Source organism: Sarcophilus harrisii, chromosome 4, assembly GCF_902635505.1.
Source record: "Sarcophilus harrisii chromosome 4, mSarHar1.11, whole genome shotgun sequence".
In the NCBI taxonomy this organism is placed as follows: domain Eukaryota; kingdom Metazoa; phylum Chordata; class Mammalia; order Dasyuromorphia; family Dasyuridae; genus Sarcophilus; species Sarcophilus harrisii.
The window spans coordinates 186494633-186521783 of NC_045429.1; the positions used below are offsets into that span (position 1 = coordinate 186494633).

The 27151-nt window shown below is 33.4% G+C and overlaps 1 protein-coding gene across 1 annotated transcript in view; it reads left to right on the forward strand.

The window, feature by feature from the left end:
* Positions 1–22061, forward strand: part of HDAC2 (histone deacetylase 2) — a 47491-nt gene extending 25430 nt beyond the window's left edge. The window contains exons 7-14 of the mRNA XM_031964384.1: positions 3827–3919; positions 4008–4116; positions 14164–14304; positions 17151–17259; positions 19474–19604; positions 20226–20381; positions 21265–21322; positions 21674–22061. Coding sequence (XP_031820244.1) covers positions 3827–3919; positions 4008–4116; positions 14164–14304; positions 17151–17259; positions 19474–19604; positions 20226–20381; positions 21265–21322; positions 21674–21704 — 828 coding nt within the window. The 3' untranslated portion in view covers positions 21705–22061. The remainder of the gene's footprint in view (positions 1–3826; positions 3920–4007; positions 4117–14163; positions 14305–17150; positions 17260–19473; positions 19605–20225; positions 20382–21264; positions 21323–21673) is intronic.
* The last annotated feature ends 5090 nt before the right edge of the window (positions 22062–27151 follow it).

Genomic DNA, 27151 nt, shown 5'->3' on the forward strand with positions numbered 1-27151 from the left:
AGGATTTCAAGAATTTGAATTGAAAGATTTATCTCATTTTTAATGGTTAAAAATATCTGCCAGGAAAGCAACCAGTGAATAAAAATCATTTCTTTCAGAATGTTCCCAAGAGTGTATTTTCTGTTTTTTTCAGCTGCCTTTGGTTCAAACAAGCACATCAAGACTTGTCCTCTTGCAAATATAGTAGAATGGCACTTCATTTTCTGTCCCCATTTCTAGACGGACTCTTTAAAATATGATTCAAAGACCTACTTCTGATTAAGTTGGCTATTGACAAAATTTCTTTCAAGATTGTTGGAAGAGTTGTTAATGCGTGTCAGTGTTAAAAGCAGTGAACAACAGTGACATGAAGAGCTTTCTTTTTTAGCTCCAATAGCATGACCAGATGCATTACCAAGGTTTGAAGCAACTCCATCTGTATGAGACTTTTCTTCCAAGGCTTTTTAATTGACAACTCCACCCACCCCCTTTTTAAAAACATTTTCAAAACATTAATGGGCTTTGTAGTTTACAAAAAGGATTCACAAAGTATTATCAGCTATTTTCATCCAGAAATGTTTGTATTTTAATCCATACTTCTACACTTCCTAGTCAATGAACTGATGATAAAGGTATCCTTTCATGTTTGCTGCAACAAACACAATGATGGCATGCCCATTATATTCATTAATGCAAGTGAAACCATATTAATAGGTGGTTGTTGCTTATTACTTCATTTTTTTTCCATCATTTTTACTTAAATTGGGATTGTAGCTGTTTTTTAAACTTAGTATTTGTGTGGTTTTTAAGTAACTTGTTTGGTAAATTTCTAAATAGAAATAAATATTTTATACATTTTCATTAGGTATTTGTTAGTGCCCTACTATGTGCCATGCATTGTGGCAGACTTTGCACTAACAAAGAAAGGCTAAATCAACTTCTGCTCTCAAAGAAGTTACATTCTAATTGTGGAAACTATATAAAACTGCATTTACAGGATGGATACTGGATAAATTCAAGGTGATTAAGAAAGGGAAGGCTCTGACAGTAAGGGGGAACCAGGAAAGACTTCTTACAGGAGGTAGGATTTTAGCTCTGACCTTTTAAAGGAAGTCAGATCCAGAGGCACAGGTGAAAATGCAAAGAATTCCAGAAATGGGAGAGAATCGCTGAAGACATAGTGTTGGGAGTGAGAGTATCTTGATTAATAAAGGAATCTAGTGTCATTGTATCACAGAGTAATATGAAGGAAAGTAAGGTATAAAAAAATTGGACAGTAGAAAGTTCCAGGCTGTGAAAGATTTAAAAAGCTAAATATAGAATTTTATATTTGTTTCTGAAAGTATTAGGGAGCTATTGCAGTTTAATGGATAAGAGGGTATTATAGTAAGAAAAAATCTTTTCTTTTCCTTCATGATCTTTTTACATACATTTATGAAGTAAAGATATTTGCACACCGAGTATTGTATTGTAATGTTAGTGTATTTATTATTTCATGAAAATAATTTACATTTAAAAATCACTTTTCAAGAAAACTGAATTAGGTCAGAAATGAGAACCATTATTTCTAGGAATGCATGAAAAAAAAAATCCAAATTCCAAGAGTAATATGGAACTTCTAGGTTGTAGAAGTGTTAAAGCTTTAGTTAAATTATAAAGCTGAACCTTATTTTACTTGTTATAAAAAGTAATTGAATATCTTGTATTTTACTTAACATTCTGGTAACTGTTTTCTTCTTATCACTCTATTTCTAGCCTTATTAAAATATCCAGTTCTTAATCTTTCTCTCCTGAAATTCATGTCTTTATGCTAGGGGAATTCAACATACATACTGATACTCTCTCAAAACATCCTAACTTCCTAGTTCCTCAACTTATTGCTCTACCCTATCTCAGCTACACACAGAAGTGGTCTTCTCCTTGATAGTGCCATCACCTATAAGTGTTCTAAACTTCCTAGTTCACGAAATGAAATTTCTGTTTATTCTTCCCCTTTATTAATATGCTTTTGAAAGAAGCTGAAAAAAAATCCCAAAGCTATAGTTACTACTTCCATAGATTTACATTATATAATGTTATCTAAAGCCATTTGCCAAAACTTTTTTTCTTCTCATCTCATATTACTCAGATGCCTTTTGTCACTATCTTTTTCTTCATCCCTATCTCTGATGAAGAGATAGCCCTTCTCTTAGGCAAGACAAACTCCTTTATATGGAAAAGCAGATCTGAGTTCATCCTGTATTCTCTAGCAGTTGGCTCCTTTTATCTTCCCCACTCTCTCACTAATCTTTAATCCCTCCTTGTAGTTATTTCACACCTAAGTTTATCCTATCCTTAAAAAACTTGTCATCTCTGTAACCTCATTACTCTTATTTTCTCTGTACTTTTTTTCATAGTTTTAACTTCTTGAGAAGCCTGTTTGTATCTTCATTTCCTTTCTTTCAATTCTCTGCAGTCTGGCTTCCAGCTCCATTCTTCAGCAAAATTGTTCTCTCTAAAGTTAATTGCAAAATCCAGTGGCCTTTTCTTAATCCTCATTTTCTTGATCTCTGCCATCTCTCATACAGTTGATAACCCTCTTTCCCTTCATATTTTCTTGTCTTTTAAGTTTTCTTTTTGCTACTCTCTTCCTGTTTGTCTAACTATTCCTTCTCAGTTTTCTTTACTGGATCTTTATCTGGGTTATTTTAGTAAATATGAGTTTCCCAAGACTCTGTCTTGGGCCCTCTTTTTCTCTTTATTTTGCTTGGGTGAGTCTCAGTAATTGATCTCTTCTATCCTCACAATCCATCCCTCTATTCTTTCTAACTTCCTTAATTTCACTATTACTGTTAAGGGTGCCACTGTCCTCCCACTCACCCAATGTAGCAACTGAAGGGTCATTCTTAATTCTTTGTTTCCCACCTATATCTAATCATTTGATGCACCCAACCACTTTTAACTCCCAACATTTCTCATGAATATCCCCATCTTTACTCATAGATCTTACAAGATGGCACATGAGCTGTATCATTACTTAATGTGTTAGCAGTAAAGAAAAAAAAGAAAAAAAACTTTAAATTTATAGAGACACTATGTAGTCTCTGGATCTGCAATCTGAGGTGTTGCATCTGCAATCAGGAAGAATTGAGTTCAGTTCCTCCCTTGGGCAAGTCATTTAATCTCTTTCCACCTTGATTTCCTCAACTATAAAATTGGAATAATTATATCATTCTGAAAGCACTATATTAATGGTAGCCATTATTAAATAACAGACTTCAACTATTAGACATGTTGGAACTTTATCTACACTCATAGCCTGGCCCCTGTTTCTGTTGCAAAAGGCCACTGCCTTATATGTAATTATAATTCTCACTTGAACTGCTGAGTTTTATACAATTTTATCAAACAAAATGACATGTCTCCTTCCATATATTGATCTACAAATAATTGTAGATAGTATTAGAAAACTGCATTATATCTAGGTCACCAGTATGAGAGTACATAACTTTATTTGGTGGTGAATGGCTCCTTGGTGCAGACTTGCCTAATAAGTGTCCAGCTGTATCTTCTAGTGACAAAGCCATGAATATTCATAATACTACTCTGTTTTATTGAATTCATTGATAATTGTAGTAAATGCCAAATTTCATCTAGATGTTTTTTGTCCATAGATACAATCATTTATTAAGCTTTTGGATGCCTAGATGCTGTTTTTCTTTCCACGTCTTATGATACTGATATTTGTTAGTAATTTTGTCACTTTGTCATTTAAATAAATGTTATGTGATTTTTAACAATTAGTTTGATGGATAAGTTTGAGTGTTTGTTTAGAAAATTTTTCTAAGTCTTAATTATGCATTTTTAGGACATTGGTGCAGGAAAAGGCAAGTACTATGCTGTCAACTTTCCAATGAGAGATGGTATAGATGATGAGTCCTATGGGCAGATATTTAAACCAGTAAGTATTATTTATGCCAAATCTCATCCACTTTTTAAAAATTATGTGTGAAAGGGATTAATCTTTGATATCCTTTGTTTCCATATAGATAATATCAAAAGTGATGGAGATGTATCAGCCTAGTGCAGTAGTGTTGCAGTGTGGTGCAGATTCATTATCTGGTGATAGACTTGGATGTTTCAATCTTACTGTCAAAGGTAACTACTTTAAAGCATGGTATTTCCAGATAAGGATGGGAGGGTAGTTTTCACACATACACGCTTATACATGCATAATATAAAGTAACAACCTTTTGATCACTAGACTTTTTGCCTGTTGTCATTTTGAAAATTAATTTATTATTAGTCTTTTAGTAAACTCACTTGGTCATAGTGTAAAGATAATGCCAATGGAATATAATCTTTGGTAGGTGTTATCACCCTAGAAAGACTTTGAGGTTTGGTCTCTTTTCTGAGGATCACCTTAACTAAACTTGAAAGGTGCTCATCCTCAAATTGGCTGCAGAGGAGTGAATTTTTCAACCACAGCATCTCTCAAAGACTGTTGGAGGGTACAGCTTTAATGTCAGCACTCTTAGTTCAGGTTCAAATTTGAGCACACACAAGTCATTCATAAATTATTAAACAAAAGGAGGTTTACTTTGCCCTAACAGTAAGGATATGCAATCAAGGACACAGTGACACTAGTCTTCACTAGTCTTTGGGCTTTGGTAGAACTGGCCTCCCTCACCTCCTCATGGAAACTCGTCTGATCACCAGGTCATCAGGGTATGGTCCTAGGTACCCATCAAGACTGAGAGGCCTAAATTCCACATGACTTGCACTTTTCAGTGTTATTAGTTGACATGAATCTGCAACATGGAATCCAGGGCTAATCAAGTCCCAACATGGCTTTTGTCCTAAACATCTGCCGAGAGAGTGTCATTATTTGACCATGAATTTTCAACATGGAAACCAGGGCAAACCAAGTCTCAGGACAGCTGACCTACCTTGAGAGGGTTGGGGGGAAAATAAAACATCAGAGAAGCAGGAGTTAATCACCTAAGCCAATCAAGTTGATTTTGTCTTTTTAAAGTAATGTTCTTGTTTTGGATGGGAGAAAAGAAGCTATGCAGGAAAACATAACTGCTTGGTTCAGGTTCTTAAGGATCTTCTACCATCTAATGCTTATAGGACTTTTGCTGCACAGTACTAAAGGGCAAAAGGAAAAAGAGGAAGAAAAAGAAACAAAAACATGGAGGTAAACACTAACAAGAGATCTTAATCCCTTCCTCCTTCCTTCAGGAAGACCAAGTCTCAAGTTTTAAAATCTGATTCATATTGTGGATACCACCAAGTCAACTCAGGAATCCCTTTTCTACCCAGTAGTTAAGAACACTCCATTATTCCTCTATAGTGGGGGTATCAGTTCTCTAATACCATTCGAAAGCAAGAGTCCTCCCATCAAATCTCTCTCCTTCCCAGAAAGAGCTGCCCAAAATATCCCAGAGGAAGGAAAGCCTGCCAGTTGAGGGGAACATAAGCTGCTTCTCAAGAGAGATATGCTGTCCTTTGAGGAGGCAAGCACTTGAGACCAAGGCATCTCTGCCCTGGGAAGGAAAGGTCAGGGAGGGTTAGTTGGGAGAAAGTTCAAAAGTAGTCCATTCTTATTGGGTAAATATCCTGGAATTTGGATCCCAGAAACCCACTGGACTAGAACTAGAGTGTCATTGAATTGTTATAGACATGATTGGACACCTCACTTTAGCAATTAGTTGCATAATGATTCAACTGTTGATCATCAGAAGCAAACTTCTTTTCCCTGAGAAGGGAGAGTTGGAGATCAGTTGAGTGTCACTTGAGGCTGTGCTTCTTGCTTTGTTTTTAGTTAAGGGGGGAACATATAGTCCTGTGCTCCACATAACATGGAATCACTTCTCTGGTGTTTGACTTGATTTGAAACCTATTCCCTAACCTCTACTTTTCTTATCACAGTTTCACACTGGTGATATAGCATATAATGTCTCTGATGGGTGGTGATATGCCCCACAAATAGCTGTATGCAGTGGGAGGATTCCAAAAGGGAGAGCTTTTGATTGTCCAGACCTATGCAGACTCCAAACAACTTGGTCAAACCTATGGTCAATAACCAGAAGTCATCATAGATGAAGATCTTCTTGCTTACTGAATGGACTTATAAGGATCCTCATTATCTGAGGTGTTTGTGTTACAAGATTAGGGGTTGCAGAAATCAATTTGCAGATGGCTCTTGTAGCAGATGGAGGCATTGGCCTTTTTTTTTTTCTTTTTTTGGGCTGAGGCAATTGGGGTTAAGTGATTTGCCCAAGGTCACACAGCTATGAAGTGTTACGTGTCTTTGGTCAGATTTGAACTCGGGTCCTCCTAATTTCAAGGCTGGGGCTCAATCCACTGCACCACCTAGCTGTTCTTCAAATAGTTTTCTTTGGGTTTTCCTAGGAAAAAGGCCCATTAGGTCATTGGTGGAGGCAAGGTTCCCAGGAGGATTTGAAGTGGAAACTATACTAGTCTTTGGTATAGTCATCATCCACTTTTGAAGGACACTCGCATCAGAGGGATTCAAGCAAGTAAAATTTCTAATTTAGACCATTTCCATTTAGCTTTAGAAGTCTCTTATTAAGAGGCACCATTTTGCATCTCAGTTAGGTGCTAGAAAGAAGCAAGCAGCCAACTTTAAAAAGTGTTGTAGTGACAAGATTCCCTAGAAAACTTTGTGTTCCAGAAGCCAAATAATCATTTATTCTGGTCATGTCTTGATATCCACAAAAAGTTCTGCTCATCTTAATCTTCAGGGACAGAGACCTCCAGAAGCATGAGCTTCCCACAGCTATAAGGACCCAAACTATAAGGTAGCTTGCTTTATATCTTTCCAGGGCTGTGGCCTGCTTGGAAATCCATTTGAAAGAGGCAAATTTTCAGGTGAATATAAATGGGGGGCCATCAAGATAAACAAATAGGAAATATATATTCTCCAAAATTTGAGAAGTCCAATAAGGTTCCAGCTTTGTTTTTAGTTCATATAAAAACAAGTGTCCATAGCTTATTCCAGGCTCACCTGGAATCCTCTGTTTTTTTGCTACCTGCTGTATTTCCCAAAATTCAGCTGAGCAGTCTGATCCCTAGATTACTTTACGGTTGATTCCACCCCACCTCTGTCTTTTATGAGTTCCTTTCGTCCTATAAACATTACATCATCAATGTAGTGGTGATCACCAATACCTTTTCAGACCTTCCTATGTCTTTGGCTCATCTCAGCATGATAGGATGAGAGAAAATGAAAAAAGCCTGGGAAGGATGGTGAAATTATATTGGACTCCTCCAGATGAAAGCAAATCTCTCTTGAGCAATCTTTGTCACAGAAATAGAGAAAAGAACATTGGCAAAGTTGATTACCCCATGTCAGTGATCACCCTGGTCCTGAGGAACTCATCTACAACATCGATAGGGTAGGAACAGCTGCGGAAATGGGTTTGATAACTTTTTACCTGTAAGCTCCCAGGTAACTTCTACCTTCCTCTCAAATGATACAAGGCTGTGTAAGGGGAGTTAGTTTAACAAAGTGAACCAGCTTCCTTAATCTCCATCATTTGAGGAGAAATACCTTTCACCTCCATTTGCCCCCTTGGGGGCCAGATCCATTGTGATAGCAATTACATGGGTGCAAGTAACTAAACATTTTCATCGACCTTACCCAGAGTAAAGTGCCTGCAGATTGCTGAAAGGATTTGCATAGGTGCTGAAGTTACAATCCCCTTCTGTACTTGGTCTGTACTCTGTAGCCTCACTCTGAATAATCTCATTGAAGCGAGTGCTTTAGAGGATACTTTAGCGTGGACCTGAAGGACTGTTGGTACCTGTTTTCTTGATTTCCTTGAAGAGTTTTTTTGAAACCACCTTCAGCTGGCCATCAGTTGCTTTCTTATCAACCTCATGTTTCAAAGGCTTTTCCCAAGCTCCCTCTGAGGATAATGTTATTTCTTCTGCCTACCTAGCAGAGTGATGGCTTCTGATACGACCTCAGTTCCCAGCGTTCGTATTTGAACTAACAGTATTGCCTGAGCCATAATCTATTCCAACCTGCTGCTTAAGTTTCACCAGTTGATCAGCCAATTCTTGTGGTTATGAGTCTGGGGAGTCTCCTAGCTAAAGTCTGAGGCCTTCAATTGAGTTTCCACTGAGAAGGTAGGATCTCCTTTCACTTGAGACAAGTTGGGTATAGTATTCCAGGGATTCCTTAGATTTCTTTTTGAACTGCAAACACCCCAGTTCAAGGGTAGAAAAAATTTACTAACTACCAGCTGCCATAAGGTGAGTTCCTGGAGGGGGCTCACAAAGCATCAATCTTCTTCCCATCAGGAGAGATCATTTTATTTAATCAGATACTAGTTGAGCCTTGGCTTTCATTTCATGGTTCCTAAAAACTCAGAATTCTTTCTAACCACTTAATTATTCTATTTCATTCACTTTCAGTCTTCTGCTGGTAGTCCAACTTAGAACAGGGGATTTTAGACTTGATTTGCCATTCCTGGACAACCTTCTTTAGCATCCACTGAACTAGTCCTTTTGCATAAGCAGGAGCTTGCTTCCTATACTATATAGAATTACATTATCAGGAGGGCTCTTGAAACAGAGAGCTCCATAGTAGCCCAGTCACCTCCCCTATATTTTCAGGACTCCTCTCCCAATTTAACCTAAACACATCCCAGTGTACTGAAATTATGTTATTTATGATGTTCTTCTAACACCAGCACTCTTAGCTTAGGTTCATTTAGGAAGACTTGTAAACCTTTGAACATTTGACAAAAAATTTCTTTTGCCTTAACACAGCAGAAATGCATCTGAATCATAGAGAATTAAATTCCACATAGCTAAGACTTTTTATGCTTTTAGATTACCATGAACCTGCATCATGGAAGCTGGGATCAATACCAAAGCTTTGTCTTCTTATAGGTAAATCCTCCCCATATTGGTGGAGAAAAGAAGCTGCATCAGGGAAACTGGGCCTGTTACAGAAACCTAAATTTAGAAGGATTGCAGTCTTAATCATTGGAAAGATTATCCACATAGATTTCTAAATTTTGGGGGTTAATAAAACAAAAAGTTTTCTTAAAAACTGCCACCAAGAAAACATTAAAGCAGTAATTTTTATTTTTATAAGAAGAACATATAATCTGGGCTTATTAAAGTATATTCAAGTCACATCAATATTCATTGTTTATACAGACTAATCATAGATTCACTTTTTCTTTTGAAAATAGTAAATTTAGTCATATACAATCTGACGCTGAATCTCTACTCTGTAGACACCTATCCTTTTGAGAGTAACCTCAGGTTCTTGAAAAAAAGTTGTTTTTGGATGTTTTGCACATTGGAAATATTCAATTCATAGAGCAAATTAGCTGTGCTGTCTGAGAACCAGCCTAAATCTAGGAGGCTGAACATTAATAAGTCTGACCGCTAGTTTTATGAATTCTTTGAACAAGGTGATGCAAATTTTTTTTTTTAGATAAATAATAATTTTTAATCTAGGTGTTCAGAATGCAAGATTCTTGTCAAAGTAATCAGTAGTTTTTCATCTAATGGATCCATAAAAAATCATTTCATGAGATTCCTGGTCATTTTGCTATTTCAAGCTTATGATGGACATAAGCAAAAAGACTACCAGTATAATTGCATAAGTACCTCAAATTATGTTATGAGCATCCCATTCAAGAAGGAAGTTAAAAGAAAGGATAAGAGAAAATGGTCTCCATTTATAATGGTCATACCTGAAGTATTCAGATGAGCTATTTAAGCTGAAAAATTTGAAGTTTTAGTTGTCTAAACATCCTTATCTTAAGGAATACTCCAAAACTAGGAAATGGAATAACAAAAGTAATTAAAGAACTCAATAAAAATGATAGATGGTGCAAGAAAATAAAACCTCATAATCTTTTGCTTACAAGAAGCTTGTTTGTAAAAAAATATATTGCATTAGGCAAATTTCCAAACATCAGGAGCTGTGGTCATGCTGTCAGATAAAAGTAAGTACATCAGAAAAAATAGTAAAACTACATTATATTATAAATTGTCATATATTACTATTAAACTAATGTGCTTCAAATAACTTTGCATTTGAATTCAAAAAACAAAAATTGATTGAACTGCAAGAGGTCATAGTAACATAAGTGGCAAGACATATTTAGATAAGCTTAAGGGAGAAATGAAATGGAAAATAGAAATTGAACATTTAGCTGGAGAAAAACAGCTAAAAGACTAACGAGTTCTAAGTGCATCTGCTAATGTGTATACGTATTTCTTACCACATTAGGGCATGGAGATATTGCAAAAGTAAAAAGTAGTACAGTATTTATATACCATAATGTGATAAAAATCAATTCCAAGACCATAATACAAAGCCATCTGGATATCACAAAATCCTCAAGTGGGTTAAAGAATAAATTATGGAAACAATTATTGGAAGGAGAAATAATATAAAATGTTTTGCCAAAATTTCTGGGGTATAACTGAATGCAATACTTGAAGAAAAATATTTCTGAAGACAAAATAGAAAGGGAATATTAATAAGCTAATTCATTTTTGAAAGTTAAAGTTAAAATGAATTTGCAAGATACCAAAATTAAGCTGTAAATAAACTACAAAGATAGTATAGAAATAATCAAACCGAAACTTAGTTTTTTTGAAAAGATGTATAGGTTAGTAGGGCTTTAGCCAATTTGATTAAAAAGAGGATAGCAAAAATCAAATTAACAAAAAAGCAAATAAATTAAGTGCAATTACAAATCAAAATAAAATGTTAAATTGACACATTAGAAGTAGTGTGCTTACAAAACAACATGAAAGAAGCAGGGATAGTTTTAAAATTAATTAGGAAATTGTTATTCCTGTTCGTTTCTTTAACAGAAAATCAAATAGTGATTTTTAGCAATTCCATCTTAGAAAATAGGAGTAGCTGCAAAAGAAAAAACTGTTCCTTATGGATTTGCAGATTTCTCTCACCTTTTTAAAAAACCATGTTACTTCTCAAAATTGAAAAAAAAATATTCTACCACATTTTTTTTTTTTGAAAGAACTGAAATACTAAGGTAAATCAAAAAAAAATGATAAAGCAATAATGGAATGATGTTGTTAGTGGATATTGATTTTTAAAATTGGATTAAAACCTGGTCAGCCATACTCCATTGTTTTATCTAAGAAACTGTGATGGAATTAGATTTACAACAGATCTAAAGATGTTCTCAACATGAGGGAAAGACTATAATAAAAACATTTAAAACTCCACATTATATAGATGTTAGAAAAGCCTTTGACAAAATACAGAATTCATTTATACTAAAACTTTTGCAAATAATGGGCATAGAGGGCCTTTTTAATGTCATAAAATGTTCAAAAGCAAGCAGCATAAACAGCAGAAATTTTTTTTTCCAAATTTTTCCAGTTACATACAAGATTTATAAAAGTGGCATCTACTGTTCCTACTATTATTTGGCATAGTTTGGAAATGTTATGAAATGGTACTAAGGAAACTAAAGGCATAAGGATCCCTATTTACTGGTATCTCCAGTGAGGTGATGCAAGAGAAACAGTGCCAGCCCTGAAGTCAAGAAGACACAACTTCCTGAGTTCAAATCTGGTTTCATATTTGCTCTGTGACCCTAGACAAGTCATTTAACATTCTCTCGGTATCTCATCTGTAAAATGAGTTAGAGAAGGAGATGAGAAACTACTTCTGTCTCTTGGCCAAAAAACCCCAAAATGTAACCATACTCAAGACACAACTGAATTGACAAACCATGCTACCCAAAGGGTCAGCAAAAAGAGTAATTGAAACAATAACAAGTAAAGTTTCAGACTAAAAAATCAACTGTTTCTAAATAATAAGTCCAAGGAAGTTACAAAGTATCTGGGGATCATTCTGCCAAAGCACACAAAATACTTGTATAGGTAATTACAAAGTACTCCTTTATAGCTAGAATGTTAAGTACTGTGCCAGTGTAATATTTGTCACCAGTTAGTTTACAGTATTCTATACTAATGAAGTTATATAAAGGGTACATCGAGGTACTCAGAAATCAATTCTTTTTTTTAAAATTATTTTATAACATTAAGGGAGCTAAACGGGCATAAAGAAAGGGGGAGTGGCACTTCCACACTTGAAACTATCTTATAAAGAAACTGGTTTAAAATAGAAATACGGTGAAACAATATGAAAGAATCAAACAGTAGAACATAATAAATCTGTATTTGATAAATAAGAAAACAAATTTCTTAGGAAAGAATTTCATACTCAAATTTTAAAAATAATCTGGGGAAACTAGAAAGCAGTCTGTCAGAAATTAGATTTTGGCATTATATTTCATGACATATACTGACAAGCAGATTGTATACCATTCACAGTTATGCATAACAAACATATTTTTAACCAAGATACAGTGGTCAGGACAAAAGATGAAATGATTAACTGATTATATGAAGATGAAAAACTACACACAGAAAATGCACCTTGGATCAGTTTAGTGGGTAAATAAGAAACTCAAATTTCTTTGATAAAGAGTTTGGTCTGGGATACATAAATAGTTGGCATATATACCTCTGCACATAAGCAAGATCAAAAGCCATTTCTCAAAAGATAAGTGGTCAAAAGAATTTCCAAATAACTATGAGAGAGTAATCCAAGTAACTAATAATGGAAATGAAAATCAAAACAACCCTGAAGTTCACCCTTCAAAATAGCAAAAAATAAAAGATGAGAAGTTAATGTTAAAGGAATTGTGGGAAGGCAGTAGCACATTGTTAGAGCTGTGAATCAGTACAGCCCATTTGGAATGAAATTGGAATTATGTAAATAATAAAATACCAAAAATGTTCAAACTTTAGACCCAGAGTGTCTACAACTAGGATTGTGTTTGCAAGGTGGTTGTTGATAAGAGAAAAAATGCTCATATACACTAAAATAATAACACTTTTTGAGAAACTAGAATTGGAAGAAACAAGGAATTGGAAATCATGTATGCCCATTGATCAGGGTTTGTGAATATAATATTAATGTTCTGTAAGATGACATATTAATTCAGAGAAGTGTAGAATGATCTCCATAAATTGATGCAGTCAAACAGAGATAAGGGGAAAAAATGGCCAATTACTAACAGTGCAGATGTGGGGAGAGAAATACAACCAAAAAAACCTTCAAAACTAGGAACAGCAAGTTTGACTTCAAAGAGAAATGAGAAAACATTCCACTTCCTTTTCAAAAATAGCCTCCCCTAGTATTATGTATTATACATATTTTCAAACATTTTCATTTTGTTGATCAGTTATGCTGACATTTTTCCCCTTTTGGGAGGGAAGGTTTTTTAAAAATACTGTTATAATGAGATAACCTCTGGGAAAGGGTGAAGAAGTTTAGATACTAGAAAAAACTATAATCATATTACCAAAAAAAAAGTACATAAAATATATCAGTAAGAAGTTTTGGAAACATTCACAAACCCTAACTTAAACCGTGGCCTAAGAATAGTGGAGTGTTCAATGAAGTGTCAGTATTTTTCCATATAAACAGTACAATTTCACATTGTCCCAAAGTCAAATGGAATGCTTTAATCATTTATTGGAGATGCTGTTGAAGGGGTTCCTGGTTAGATATAATTTGGATACAGTGTTTGGAGATACTTTAACTGTAATGGGCTGAAGCTCTAATTGATGCACTGAGGTCCCAAGCATGTGAGGCTAAATAGTAACTGGACCATACTCTATTAATATATATGCTTGGAGAAAGAATGGCCCCTGCTCACTCTTTGTGCAAGTCCTGATGTGTTATATAGGAAATGATGATTTTGGTGGGTGGAGGCAGGAGGGGTGGAGAGAAGGCTGGCTGGCTTCTTGATGCAGCTGTACACATTGCTATTGCAATCCCCCCTTCACCTCCGATCCTTCTTCACCTCTACTGAGAATAAAGATTGAAGATTTTCCCTTAACCTGAATTCCTGTCCCTGGCTGATTTTAAAATACATGGTCATCACATTTCACTTCTGATTTGAAGCATAAGAAATTGCTTCTAACATATGTATGTGTTTGAAGTATTTTAAAAGAACAAAAAAATCCCAATAAGGTCTACATAATATTTGAAAAACATTTTGATTATTTTGATTGTTTACATTTTCTTTAAATAATGTTGTAGTTTATTTTGTAAATAAAACTGCTAATTTATGTTTTCTTTCTTTGTGTTAGGTCATGCTAAATGTGTAGAAGTTGTAAAAACTTTCAATTTGCCCCTTTTGATGCTTGGAGGAGGTGGATACACAATCCGTAATGTTGCCCGTTGTTGGACATATGAAACTGCTGTTGCCTTAGATTGTGAAATTCCAAATGGCAAGTATTATTCACCCAATTTAACAGTGAAAATGAGAAAATTATTTATGATTAATCTTTGTACAGAAGGTGGCGCAATGGATAGAGCACCAGCCCTGAAGTCAGGAGAATCTGAGTTCAAATCTGGCCTCAGACACTTAACATTTCCTAGCTGTGTGACCTTGGGCAAGTCATTTAACCCCAACTGCCCCAGCAAAAATAAATAAATAAGGAAATAAATAAATAAATAAGGTTATAGACATCTTTGGAAGTTTGGGGAAGCTTATGGACACCTCAGAATGACATTTTTACATGTATAAAGTAAGATACATAGTATTACAAAGGAAATCAATTATATTGAAATAAAGTACTCTTGAGTTAGAAAATGAATATGACTGAAGAGTTGTCAGTGTGGTGTAATAAGAAGAATACAAATTTGTTTTGCCATTCTCTGTAGAATTTATTTGTAAAATAATTGCTAGTAAGAAATTAATTTTAGTAAACAGAAGAATGCAAAATTGGATTAAAAACAATTTTTCAAATGAAAATATATATAAATCCTTTTTGCAAACTTTTAAGACATTATGTAAATGCAAGTCATTTTATTTCCCCCTCTTCCCACAAACATGAAAATAAGTAGGTATATTTTATATATACGTATATAAAAGCATTTACTATATGACAAGATGTTCTAAACACTGGGGATACAAGTACAAAAGCAAAGGAAGTCTGTATCTTGAAAGTTGGTTAAATTCTAATTAGGTAAAATAACAAACATTTAGAAGAGACCAGTGGTATATGTAGCTTTTTGGTTCAGAATGTTAACTGGGATGGTAAGTGGGTCCATAGGGAATATATCAGCATAGCCCTTACAGAAACAGTGGCAGAGTTTATTTGATGTTCATTCCAGGAGGAATTGATTGTGGAGTTGAAAGGCTAGGTTTATATAAAATGGCCCAAGAATAACAAGTTCAGAAGTGCAATTGAATGCAACACTGCACTTGGGGTCAAAAGGACCTGAGTTCAAATCTAGAAAGTGCTTAGCATAAAAGAATGGGAATTATTAGAATAGGGAGAGGGAAAAGAAGTGGTGCTGAAGAGAAACATTTCAGACTGGATATGTGAGACAACTTGTGGAAAGATTCAGAGACAGAGGACAAATATGAAGTTAGTGTGTTTAGATTATAAATGGGAGTAAAGTATAAGAATATTTTAAAAGTAGAAAGGTCATTACCCTCTCCTAGATATTTTTCCTGAGTTTTCCTAGTTTTTCCTGACAGTTTTTCCTTTTCTCCTACTGTCTGCTTAGTCTCAGTCTCATATGGTGAATTGTCTCTTGTGTTCTACCCCAAAGTTCCATCTTGGGTATCTGTCTCTGTTCCCTAGTCCTTTGTAGCCTGCCTGCAGTCTCCTTTCTGGCATTATGCATCATTCCCCTTCACGTGCTCTTTGGACCAATCAAACTGATCTTGTTTTTTATACATGTCACTTAACTCCTGACAGTGCAGTGGCTAACCAACAGATCTCATATTAGTAGGTGAGATAGGAGGTTTTCTATCCCAAGCATGTGAAGATTCCTTGGCAGAATGGGCAGATAAGAACAGTTTATTCCACTGGCCAAGAGACTGAAACAAGCACTATGGAAAGCTTAGTAAGCATCAAAGATGCCAAGGTCATTCGCTGATTCCCAGGCCATTGCCAGTCTTCTTAACTTTTGTCTGCCATTGGACTTGAATGACTTTGTGCAACTTTGCCTCCCAGGCAAGTCAAGATATCATAGCAACTCATCTGTAAAATGAGGGAGTTAGATTAGATGATCCTTCCATGATCCCTTAAGTTTCTGTCATTTCTCTCCCTGCCTTTGCACAGGCTGTGTGTACTGTCCCTGGAATGTACTCCCTTAACAGCTGTGCCTCTTAGAATGCCCAGCTCCTTGCCAAGCTCAAGCACCATATCCTACACCATCCTACTCTGATTTCCTGGTGTTGGTTATCCCATCTCTTGTTACTTTGTGTTTATTTGCATATTTTTTATGTATTCTTCTCTGCATGTTGTTTCTTCCCTATACAAGTTTTAATAAATGTTTGATGAATGATTCATAGTGTTGGATGTTGTAAACTGTCTTGTAAGTTGTGTTGTGGTTTTGTACTTTGTTCAATGAAAATTATATTGTATTATTACATTACATTTGGGGGACTTTTTTCATTTTATTTTTATATTCCCAGCCCCTAACAATGACTTGTACATAGTAAATACTTAATTGATAGTTTTTGAACCAAGTGTAGTAATAGTTCATATTCAGTTAACTTGAAAAAAAGGGGGAGAAGGGGAAATAGATGAAAGAAGGGATGTATTTTGACAGTGGCTAAAGAACTGACCTCAAAGTCAGTAAGACTAAATTCAAACCATTTTTCTTGATACTCACACAACCAGAATGTAAGTCATTTAATCTCTCTGCCTATAAGCTTTTAGGCAACTGAATTGTTAGAAGTAGTTTTCTTACTAAAAATTCCCTATCCTAATGTGAAATCATGTCTAATCTCGCCTGCATCCTTTTCTCTTTTTCTCCAACACGCCCAGCTTGTTCAAGTTTTGCTGATATTCCTGAGTTGAAGAGGAATAGTAACTAAAGTAGCTCAGATTTCTCTTGATGGAAGATATAGACTTAAGTATTGAGATTAATTATTGCTGTATTTTCTATATTTTTGCATTTCACTTGTGTGGTCTTGTTTGGTACTTAGTCTGCTGTATGTAATCCTGATTATTCTTGTAACTTTCTAAGAACTATTTTTAAATTCTAGGTTTTGGTGGATGTTCAGTATTTCTGTCTTAATTTTTAACTATAAAATGTTTGTTGTTTTCAATAGAGTTGCCATACAATGATTACTTTGAGTATTTTGGACCAGATTTTAAATTGCACATTAGTCCATCAAATATGACAAATCAGAATACGCCAGAGTACATGGAGAAAATCAAGTAAGTAGTGATTGAAATAGTTTATTTTGTTAAATATTGATAAAATAAAACTTTTGGCACATATTATGCATGCAAACATTTTTCACAGTATCTTTTGTATTGTAAAATCTAGGCATCAGTTAATGAACTCTGTTTATATTTCTACTTTTTACTTCTCCATCATATATAATATCATTAAACTGTCATTCTAAAAAAAAATTTTTTTTTCAGAGAATCTCAGAATTGGAAAAATCTTTAGAGACCATCTAGTTCAACCCATAGTAAAATAAAAAACCTTTAATAAGATATCTGACAAATGGGCATTCAGTCCATACTTAAAGATGTTATTTTGACTAAGTGACATTAAGAATAATATTATCTTTCTCAATGGTTAAGATTTATTATTAATATCAAGGTAAACATGAGTCATATTATTTTTTAATATAATCTGGCAAATAATGCCTAGTCCAATTTTGGATTTGGCAACTATAAGCTCTAACTTCTTGGTTGAATTAGGTCCAGGTTTTAAGAACTTTGAACCTCATTATCGAATAAAGCATTGATGCAATGTAGTACCCTAGACTACATAAAAAGTTGAGGAAACTGTATATACATTGCGTCTACATGTACATTTAGAGAGAGAAAAATGTGTGTGTATGTTTTTATATATAAATATAGATGGATTGCAATATAGATAGAAGAGAGAAGATATGGGACTGACAAATCAAGAGCAACATTTAACTATGAAAAACTAGCTGATATCTTGAAGTATATCTAAATGACTGGAAAGACTTTTGACTTGTTCTGTCTCTTGCTAGAGGCAAGAATAAAGGACAGTGGTTGCAGAGAGACAGAATTACACTTAATTAACAACAGAATCAACTATTCAAACCTAGAATGAATCCTATCAGAGTACATTGCTTTCTTCCTCACTCAGTGGTTAGATACTTCTTCAGTATATTCCAAAGGATTTATGTTGAAGTACAGATTTAACTATTTCTTTTGAGATTTCAAGTGTTGAGATTCTGGCTTTCAGATAGGACCTCTCTATGTAAATTCTAGCAATTGTGAATTTAAACAATGAAATATCTGAAGATGCTTACAAATAGTTCTTAAGTAATATTAACTAGACTTTACTATTAAACTTAGAAAAAATTAATAACAAATATTGAAACATTGAAATTTGAAAATACATTGAAACACTTGAAGTAAACAAAGTTCAGTAAAAATTTTACCACTGTAATAGATTTAAATCATTATTTTATGTTTGTTTTGAAACAATTTCAGTGTTTCATTAGTTAGCATTATTCCTATACTATTATAACTTTGAAGTAAACATTATGAAATTGCTTCCTAATGAAATTAACCAATGAAACAATCTTAATGATTGCTTTTTGATGGTAAATACTTGCCTAATTGTCAGATTTTCCCATTCTCTTTTATACTGTTTTAAATTGGCAATATTAGCTACAAATATAACTGTTTAGTTGAATTCATGGTGATAATTTTCTTATAATTTTCTTATTTTCAGTGTAAATTCCACATAATATTGGAATAATCCAATAACTGGATTAGAAGACCAAGAAAATTTTCAAAAATTTGATGTTACCTTGTTAAGAAAGCCAATTCTTGATGTAGTTAACATATAGTAAATCTGAATCTAATTTTTTAAAAGAGTATACTCCAATCTACAAATGTTTATTTTGAATATTACCCATGGTATTAATAGCAAATATTGGGTAATTCTGTTTTTAGCATCATCTTGAAGGCTTTTACTTGTTTTAAATTTTATTTAGTTTTGTTATTTTTAAAAATTATTGGGTTTTATACTATGGGACTAATCATAGATTGTTTCCTTTTTTTGAAATAATTTGAAATTCCAAGAATGAAATTACATATTAATCTAGCAGTTGAATTATAGCTAAGTCATTCAAAAAGAAGGAAAGAAAATTAAATCAGTATTGACTTGAACTTGGGTATTTCGAGTTTCCTATTTGTAACGTAGTATGACCCTTGTTGTACAATTTTTCTGCATACTTTAAATGACTTTCTTTGAAATTTGAATGCTAGAAAATTTTCCATTTTGCTAGAAAAATATAACCATTTAGTCCATGAATTTATAGGTACCAAAGCTTTAAAGAATTGCAAACATTCTTGCTCAAAATTCTTTTGAAATATATTAGGGATTAGTGAAAAAAATGAATTATTTGAATGACTGTTCCCTGTACAATATAGACAACGTTTATTTGAAAACTTGCGCATGTTACCTCATGCGCCTGGTGTACAGATGCAAGCCATCCCTGAAGATGCTGTTCACGAAGACAGTGGGGATGAAGATGGAGAAGATCCAGACAAACGAATTTCTAGTAAGCTAATGCTATCAAATGTTATGGAAATTGTATTCGGTTTAGTGATTTTCTTAGTTATTCAAGCAATTATTAATCTGTTTGAAAGTGGCTTATATACCAAGAACTTTGATACAGATGGAATTCTAAAATATTTTTCTTTCAAGATTTTGGATGTTCAAAAAGATTTTCTGCTGCTAACCTTTTACATGTGTTATTATATTGAGGATCTCCTTTTCTGATGTCTAAAGCCCCTCTTGGCGCATTATACCTGTTTTGTCTTTAAAAATAATAATAATTATAATAATAATAGCTGGTATGGCATAGCGATGGAAGACTATTTCTCATTTTAAGCTATATTTTTAAAATCTCTAAATTTTTCAGATTCCTTTTTGTTCTCTTTAACCGTTTTCTCCCTGATAAATAAAGTATATTTTAGTATTTATTGAGAGAGAAACATGGCCCAATTCTGAAATTTCAAGTGCCCATTTTGACTTTAGCTTTAGTTTAATAGGTATTTTGTGTTATTTATACTTTGGGTAGAATATAATAGACTAAAACAAAATCTGTACATGGTTAATGGAATATAATGAATATTCCTCTTGGACAAAATGTAATATTTATTTTTACATTGTGTTTCAGTTCGAGCATCAGACAAGCGGATAGCTTGTGATGAAGAATTTTCAGATTCTGAGGATGAAGGGGAAGGAGGGCGTAGAAATGTGGCTGATCATAAGAAAGGAGCAAAGAAAGCAAGAATAGAAGAAGACAAAAAGGAAACAGAGGACAAGAAAGCAGGTTAGTTGTTGGTCTTCAAATGATAGGTTGGCTAAGGAATATTTCATCTTTGAAGGGATGTGAACTTAATTACAGCAGTACTTAAATAGGGGATTGTGTTCAGTAAATAACTGGCCAGAAAGTGTGATGAATCTCTCTTATCCTTTAAAGAATCAATATTAAAAAAAAAAAAAAAAAACTATAGATCATCTCATTTTAACAACTCATAGTCTCCAAAACCAAAATAAAGTGAGAAATTGTCAGCAGTGTTCATTATTATATCTTTAATCTAATATACATTTATTGTGTGCACACAATATTGCACTAAGCAGTCTTATCAAATGGAGAACAGAAGGTAATTTATGTATATGTATATACATGGATATGTATGTGTTGCATCTGCAACCACATAATATAAATATTATTTGTAGAATATTAGCTTGATGATAGTGACTTAACATTTTATTCTTATCTTCCATGGTGCAATTTTTGTTTAGCTCTTTGATTTATTTTATTTTTTTGATCACTTGAGTGTTAAGTAAGTTAAGTAAGACATAGATGATATGGGGCAGCTAGGTGGTGCAGTAGAAAGAAGCACCAGCTCTGAAGTCAGGAGGACCTGAGTTCAAATGTGAGCTCAGACACTTAACACTTCCTAGCTGTGTGACCCTGGGCAAGTCACTTACCCCCAATTGCCTCAGGGGGAAAAAAAAGAAAAATGATGTAGGTATAAAAATTGTGAGATTTCAGCTACTGAGAACTTTAAAAGTTTGTATTTATTCAATGACAGTATAAAGAGGCCATAGGATTGTTTTCTTTCTTTTTTCTTTCATTTAAGATCTGAGCTTTCCTGTGTAGGCTGTTTGTATTTATTGTATATTTCTTTTGATTTTTTTATTTTTAGATGTTAAAGAAGAGGAGAAGTCCAAGGACAACAGTGGTGAAAAGACAGACACCAAAGGGTAACCCAGTCCTAATTGAATCTCTTATGAGTTAAATGTGGTTAAGTTTCAGATAACCTAGCCAAATTTAATATATTCTAGGAATGATGAATACAACTAAGGAATTTTTAGTATCATATATTCAGAAAGCATCTACATCAACCATCAGCTCTCGATGGTAGACTTTACAAAATGAATTACTATACCAAATCCTAGCTCTCAAAATTTAATGAGAACTAAATGAACAAAAAATAAACAGACATTTTCTGCCACTGTAATATTTGTTTTGTTGTATATAGTTACAAATGTTAGTTTAGTCAAAGTGCATTTAAACTAAAATTGTGCCACTTTTATATTTTGCCTTTTGAACAGAACCAAATCGGAACAGCTCAGCAATCCTTGAATTAGAGAGCCTCACACCAATTTCAGGAAAAAGTTTAAATTGGGAAAATATTGGGAGGAAAAAAAAAATACAGGTTTCTTTTCAAAAGAGACTGCTGACTTCATTTTGTACTACTTGGCATGGACCGTATTTATTTTCAAAATGGCTTTTTTTTGGTTGTTGGCAAGTTGTATTGTGAGTTTTTCTAATTATGATGCAAAATTTCTTTCTCCACCATGCTTTATGTGATAGTATTTAAAATTGATGTGAGTTATTATGTTATGTCTAAAAACTGATCTATTAAAGAAGTAATTTGCCTTTCTGAGCTGATTTTCCATCTTTTGTAATTATCTTTATTAAAAAACAAATTGTACTTGGGTTGTCTTTCGTTTTTCATTGTAATATGTTGTCAAATTTGGGTAGACAGGGTAGAGTACAAGGGTTACATAGAATTTGTATATTGGGTTTCATTGGGGGGATGAGATTGATTGCAGTTGATTTGAAAATTTCTTGGGTATCTTATTGAGTTCATATACCTCAAATTGAACTGACCATAGTATGATATAGAAGTACCTGCATTCTTGATTTTAATGAGTCCCCTAGAAATCATTATTCAAATACAGTAGAACTTTTTTTTTTCTAATTTAGTATTCAGATTGTAAAAATATCAGTACCTACTCTACATTATTTGATCTTATCTGATCTTCAGATAACTCTCTAAGATGGCCCAATTCTGTTAAATATGGTATGAGATAATCCTAGATGAAACTAGTTGTTACACCAAAGAAATAAACCATTCATGTATATCCATATGTCATAATGAACCATGTAAAATATACTCTACGTGAGTAGATTTATTTTTTGCTTTGTTTATTGGATTTTCAGTGTAAGTTTAAATTAGAAGTATTTTATCTCCTGCATACAACACTAAAAACATTTGAAAGTGAACAGACCTCTAAATCCATCACCTAACTCTTTTAGAATTAGACCGAAAATATGTAGAGTCAGTAAAAAGGGAACCAAGAATATAAATGGAATTTTTCCAATCTTTCACATTATTGCTAAGGCTGCTAGTAATATTTCTAATTTAATTGAGTACTAAGATTAGAGATTTATTTAATGCTGAAATCTTCTGTAGTAAACCATTTTGATTTGTGATTCTTTACCATATTATTGGCATTCAAAAGAAATGTGAATTTAATCATTTTATTTTGTATAGTTTACAGTCATCTAGAACACTGTTCAGTAATTTAAGTTTTTTTCTAATGCTTCAGAGATTTGGTTTAATAACTTTGGTTTATAGTTCAGGTAGTAAATTTAACTTGTTTATGAAAGTAATAACAAGCTGGACAATAAAACATTGAGTTGGAAGAATTATTTCTGAGGTTTATCATTGATAAATTGGATACCTGAAAGTATTAGAAAATGAGAAATACTATCAAAGGGGAGGGGAAGCTAAATTTAATTATTTTTAAGAGCTACTATTTAAAGGTTTCCATCTTTTTGGCAAACTCCACTGAGTTGTTTTCTTTCTTCCTGTTTTTTTAATCTAGTTTAATTTAAGAATTAAGATTATGGAATGTAAAGCCACCTAATGAATGGTCTAACCTCAGTTCTTGAGGTCTGTGAATTTAATATTTTTGTAACTATTTTAGTATGGTTGGTTTTCTTTGTAATCTTGCATTCTTTATTTTATAAATTTAAAAATGTGAGAAGGAATCTGTAGACTTCACTGGAATACTAAAGGGGGATCCTTGAGATAATCAAAAAGTTTAAAAACCCCTAGTCTAAAATGAATATTTTCTGTGTCAGTGTTCAGTATGTATCATATTAGCCAAACAATTTTAATTACCCTTTTTTCCCAGATCCTTTAGTTTCCTATTCTTCTTAGTGCTGTTTTTGCTTTCATTTCTTGAATTCCCAACCCAACTTCACAAACCCTTGCCAACGGGGGAAGATTTGGTCAATAGGTGGTCTGCTCTGTATTGTAATAATTACTTAATAAATTGTTGGTGAAATCAGTTATCAGTGAGAAAACAGCCTAATAACAAGAGTTTGTCAAAATTGTGAAATTGTATTTGAGATATAGATGTCATTTATGACACATTGACTTAGTGACCTTGCTTTACTTAAAGTACTTTACTAAAGTACTTAAAGTACCCCAAGCTACATCCTGTGAATGACTTCTCTTTCTGGCAACAAGTAAATCAAGGTCAGGCTTTTTTTCTTTTAGGTTCCTAGAGTTGGTCAGTTTTTAATTTTTTAGTCTTCTCGGGAGACTTTTCAAGTCTCAAACTTTATGCATGTACCAGTTTTATTTTTCTTAGCTATGAAGAATTTTTACCTATTGGGAACTGTTGATAATTTTGATAGAATGGTCTGTGATTTCAACCAGTACAGATCACAACCCATCCACATTTAATCATCCTGTGAGACACTTGTTTTCACTTTCCATTAAGCCTCTATACTCATCATTTTAGGAATTTTGAGATTTCTGGACATTGTATTTAAACAAACCATGCAAACATAGCACTGATTACACTAATTTGGATACATATATAGCTCATTTCTGATAAATTTCTCTAATATCTTTTATGCCCCTCCCCCTATATAATTCTTTATAAGTTTTTGTGAAATGGAGATGTATTACATAAATCACAGAGGGGAAATCTTAAAGCATTAAAATGGATTGTCATCAAAAAAAGGTCAGAAACAAAATCTGTCCAAATTTTATTTCTTAATGTCATGATGTGAGGGAGATAAGGAGACAGTGCGGGACCTATATTTTATTTCTATTTCTATTTGTGTTATTAGGGCTACTGCCTTGGGAGTACTACATGTTGAAAAACAGCTGTGGGATACAAATCAGGGAAAATTGGTGGGATTTAGCAAGAAATTTAAGTTTATATGAGCTCTGGAATTCACATATGGAAAAATATTGAAAATGAACAATTTACAAACAGATGTTTGTCTTGATTGTTAAGAAACAAGGCAGTTTATTGGATTGTATATATTTTTAGGGATTTTGGAAAAAAGTCACAAGGGAGTAATGGAAATAACATGGAATGCATTTCGTTGTCAAAAACAGCTGTAATGTGAGCAGAACTGTAGAAAGAAAATACTCGTTTACATGCAATTGTCTTTTCCTTTTCTTACCACAAGATGTCAGCTTTCTCTCTGTTCAGTTGTCTTAAATAAATATAGAATGTCTTGTCTCCTTACCATATGTATTACTATTTAAGATTCCATAGTAATTCATATTATTGCAAAAAAAGAATTGCACTAATTAGGAAGTAAAGCTGTGTTTTTTACTATCTGCATTTTGAAAGAGGATGATATGAAGAGAATAGAAATGTATATATTGGTCTTGATTTCTTCAAGTAAAATATGATATTAACTATAAAAATTTGTATCCAGGTTTTAAAAGTGTTATAATTCAGAGATTTAAGATTGAATCCTCATCTTCATTCTCTGTAAAACTAGATTTTATTGAATCAGTCAGCAAACATTTACTAAACAAGTACTACATTCTGCCAGTGGGATACAAAAGCAAAAAGAAATATCCTTTTGCATTAATTTTTAAAAATTTTATCACTTAGCTTGATAATATCAGGAAAGTAGAAATTGAAATTGTTTTTCTCCCAATCCACACTGTTGAATCTTACTTACCATCTTGATAATACCTGAAGCCTGCATCTTAGGACCTCATCACTACTATGTACCTACACTTTGCCTCCATACAATTAAACATTGTGTCCAAAGGCAGGCTGAGGTAATACCCTGTTGTGCAATGTGAGCATAGTCTTTAGAGTCAAAAGATCAAGCTTCAAATCCCAAATCTCCATTTAATACCAGTTAGACTTTGGGCAGGTTGTTTTAACATTTCTGAGCTTTGATTTCTTGATCTATAAAATGAAAAAGTTTAATTAAACTAGAGATTTGATGGACAGTGCTCCCAAGTGGATCCAAACCAGATAAATATGTAATTAGAAAATATTTTTCAAAATAAATAGAAATATAATAGAACATAGTTTATGTTAATGTGTGGTTTTTTTTTTCATTTAATTTACATACAGCCCTAATTCAGTCTCATTACCTAATCAATCAACTTTCTGCTGGACATTCTCATGTAGCTATCCCAAAGTCATCACAAACTCAACATGTTCAAAATGGAATTTTCTTCTACAATTTTAATCTCCAAGAAATTTTCTCATTTTTAGTAATAGATTTTTTAAAAAAAAAGTATTAAAGGAAGAAGGCAAAAAGTAACAAAACCAACCATTACATTAAAAAAGTTATTTATGTATTTGTTCTATTTCATACACCTTTGCATATGGGGAGGAGGTGGTGTCTTCTCACATCTCTTTAGAGCCAGCTTGTTATTGATACTTTTGCAACTATTAGGCTAGACTGTTCAGGAGCTTCTATGCAACTTTGCCAAACCGTGAAATGCTTATGAAGTTGCTATTGTGTCATCTTATTGCAGCAGATGCTGCTACTGGTGGATTCTGTTAATATTTCTAACTTTTGATTTGCATTAGTAAAACAGATGATTCTATTCATGTAGGACCCACCTCAAATTCTCCCTACAATAGGTACTTTAAAGGTACCTTTAAATGCCTAAATTCACATGGTTACCAGGATACCCCCCTTTTAAAATACTTGTTCATCTAAAACAACAACAAAAAAGATACCATATGATCAAAGAAACAGTGTCCTGGTGTAAGAGGACAGACAGCTGCCCTTTCATCTGCCTCCTTATAACCATAAGGAAAAATCTTGAGAACTGGTTAAATCACATCTTTTATATACATGCTGAATTCTGACTCAGCAGTTTTAAAGTCACAAGTTCTTCTGGCTTCAAAATTAGAAAAAATCATGCAATACAGGCCCTGAATAAAAGCTACTCGGTGTCCATATAGTTGGGTTGAAAGCAGACAGTCTCATCATAGTCCACTATCCTTGTTTCTTTTATTTTTGAGTTGGAAAAGTTATGATAGTGTTTCTAAAAAAAAATAAAATATTGTCAATGAAGCTTTTTTTTTTTTTTTTAATTCCTCCCTCCCCCACCAGAGGAGATTTGTTTTTCAGTTTTCTTTTTCTGTTCTTTGTATACAGGGAAATGTTCATTTGTCTATGTTTCTCAGGTTTGTAATAATGGTCTGTCTTCTGTTCCTAATAAAAAAATTCTGGTTTTCTTAGAAATTTGCATTTATGTGACACTTTAAAATTTGCAAAGCACTTAATGTACATTATTTAATTATCATATCAACCTTGTAAGTTATTTATTGCTTTTATCCTCTTTTTAAAGATGGGTTCACATAGGTGTCAGAAGAATTGTTCAAACCCAATTTTCCTGGCTTCAGCTCTGACCCTCTATCCACTTTGCCATTCTACTACAGTGACGTATGAACAGAAGCCATTTGGCTTTTTTACATTTTACAAGTAAGGAAATGGGCCCAGAGAGA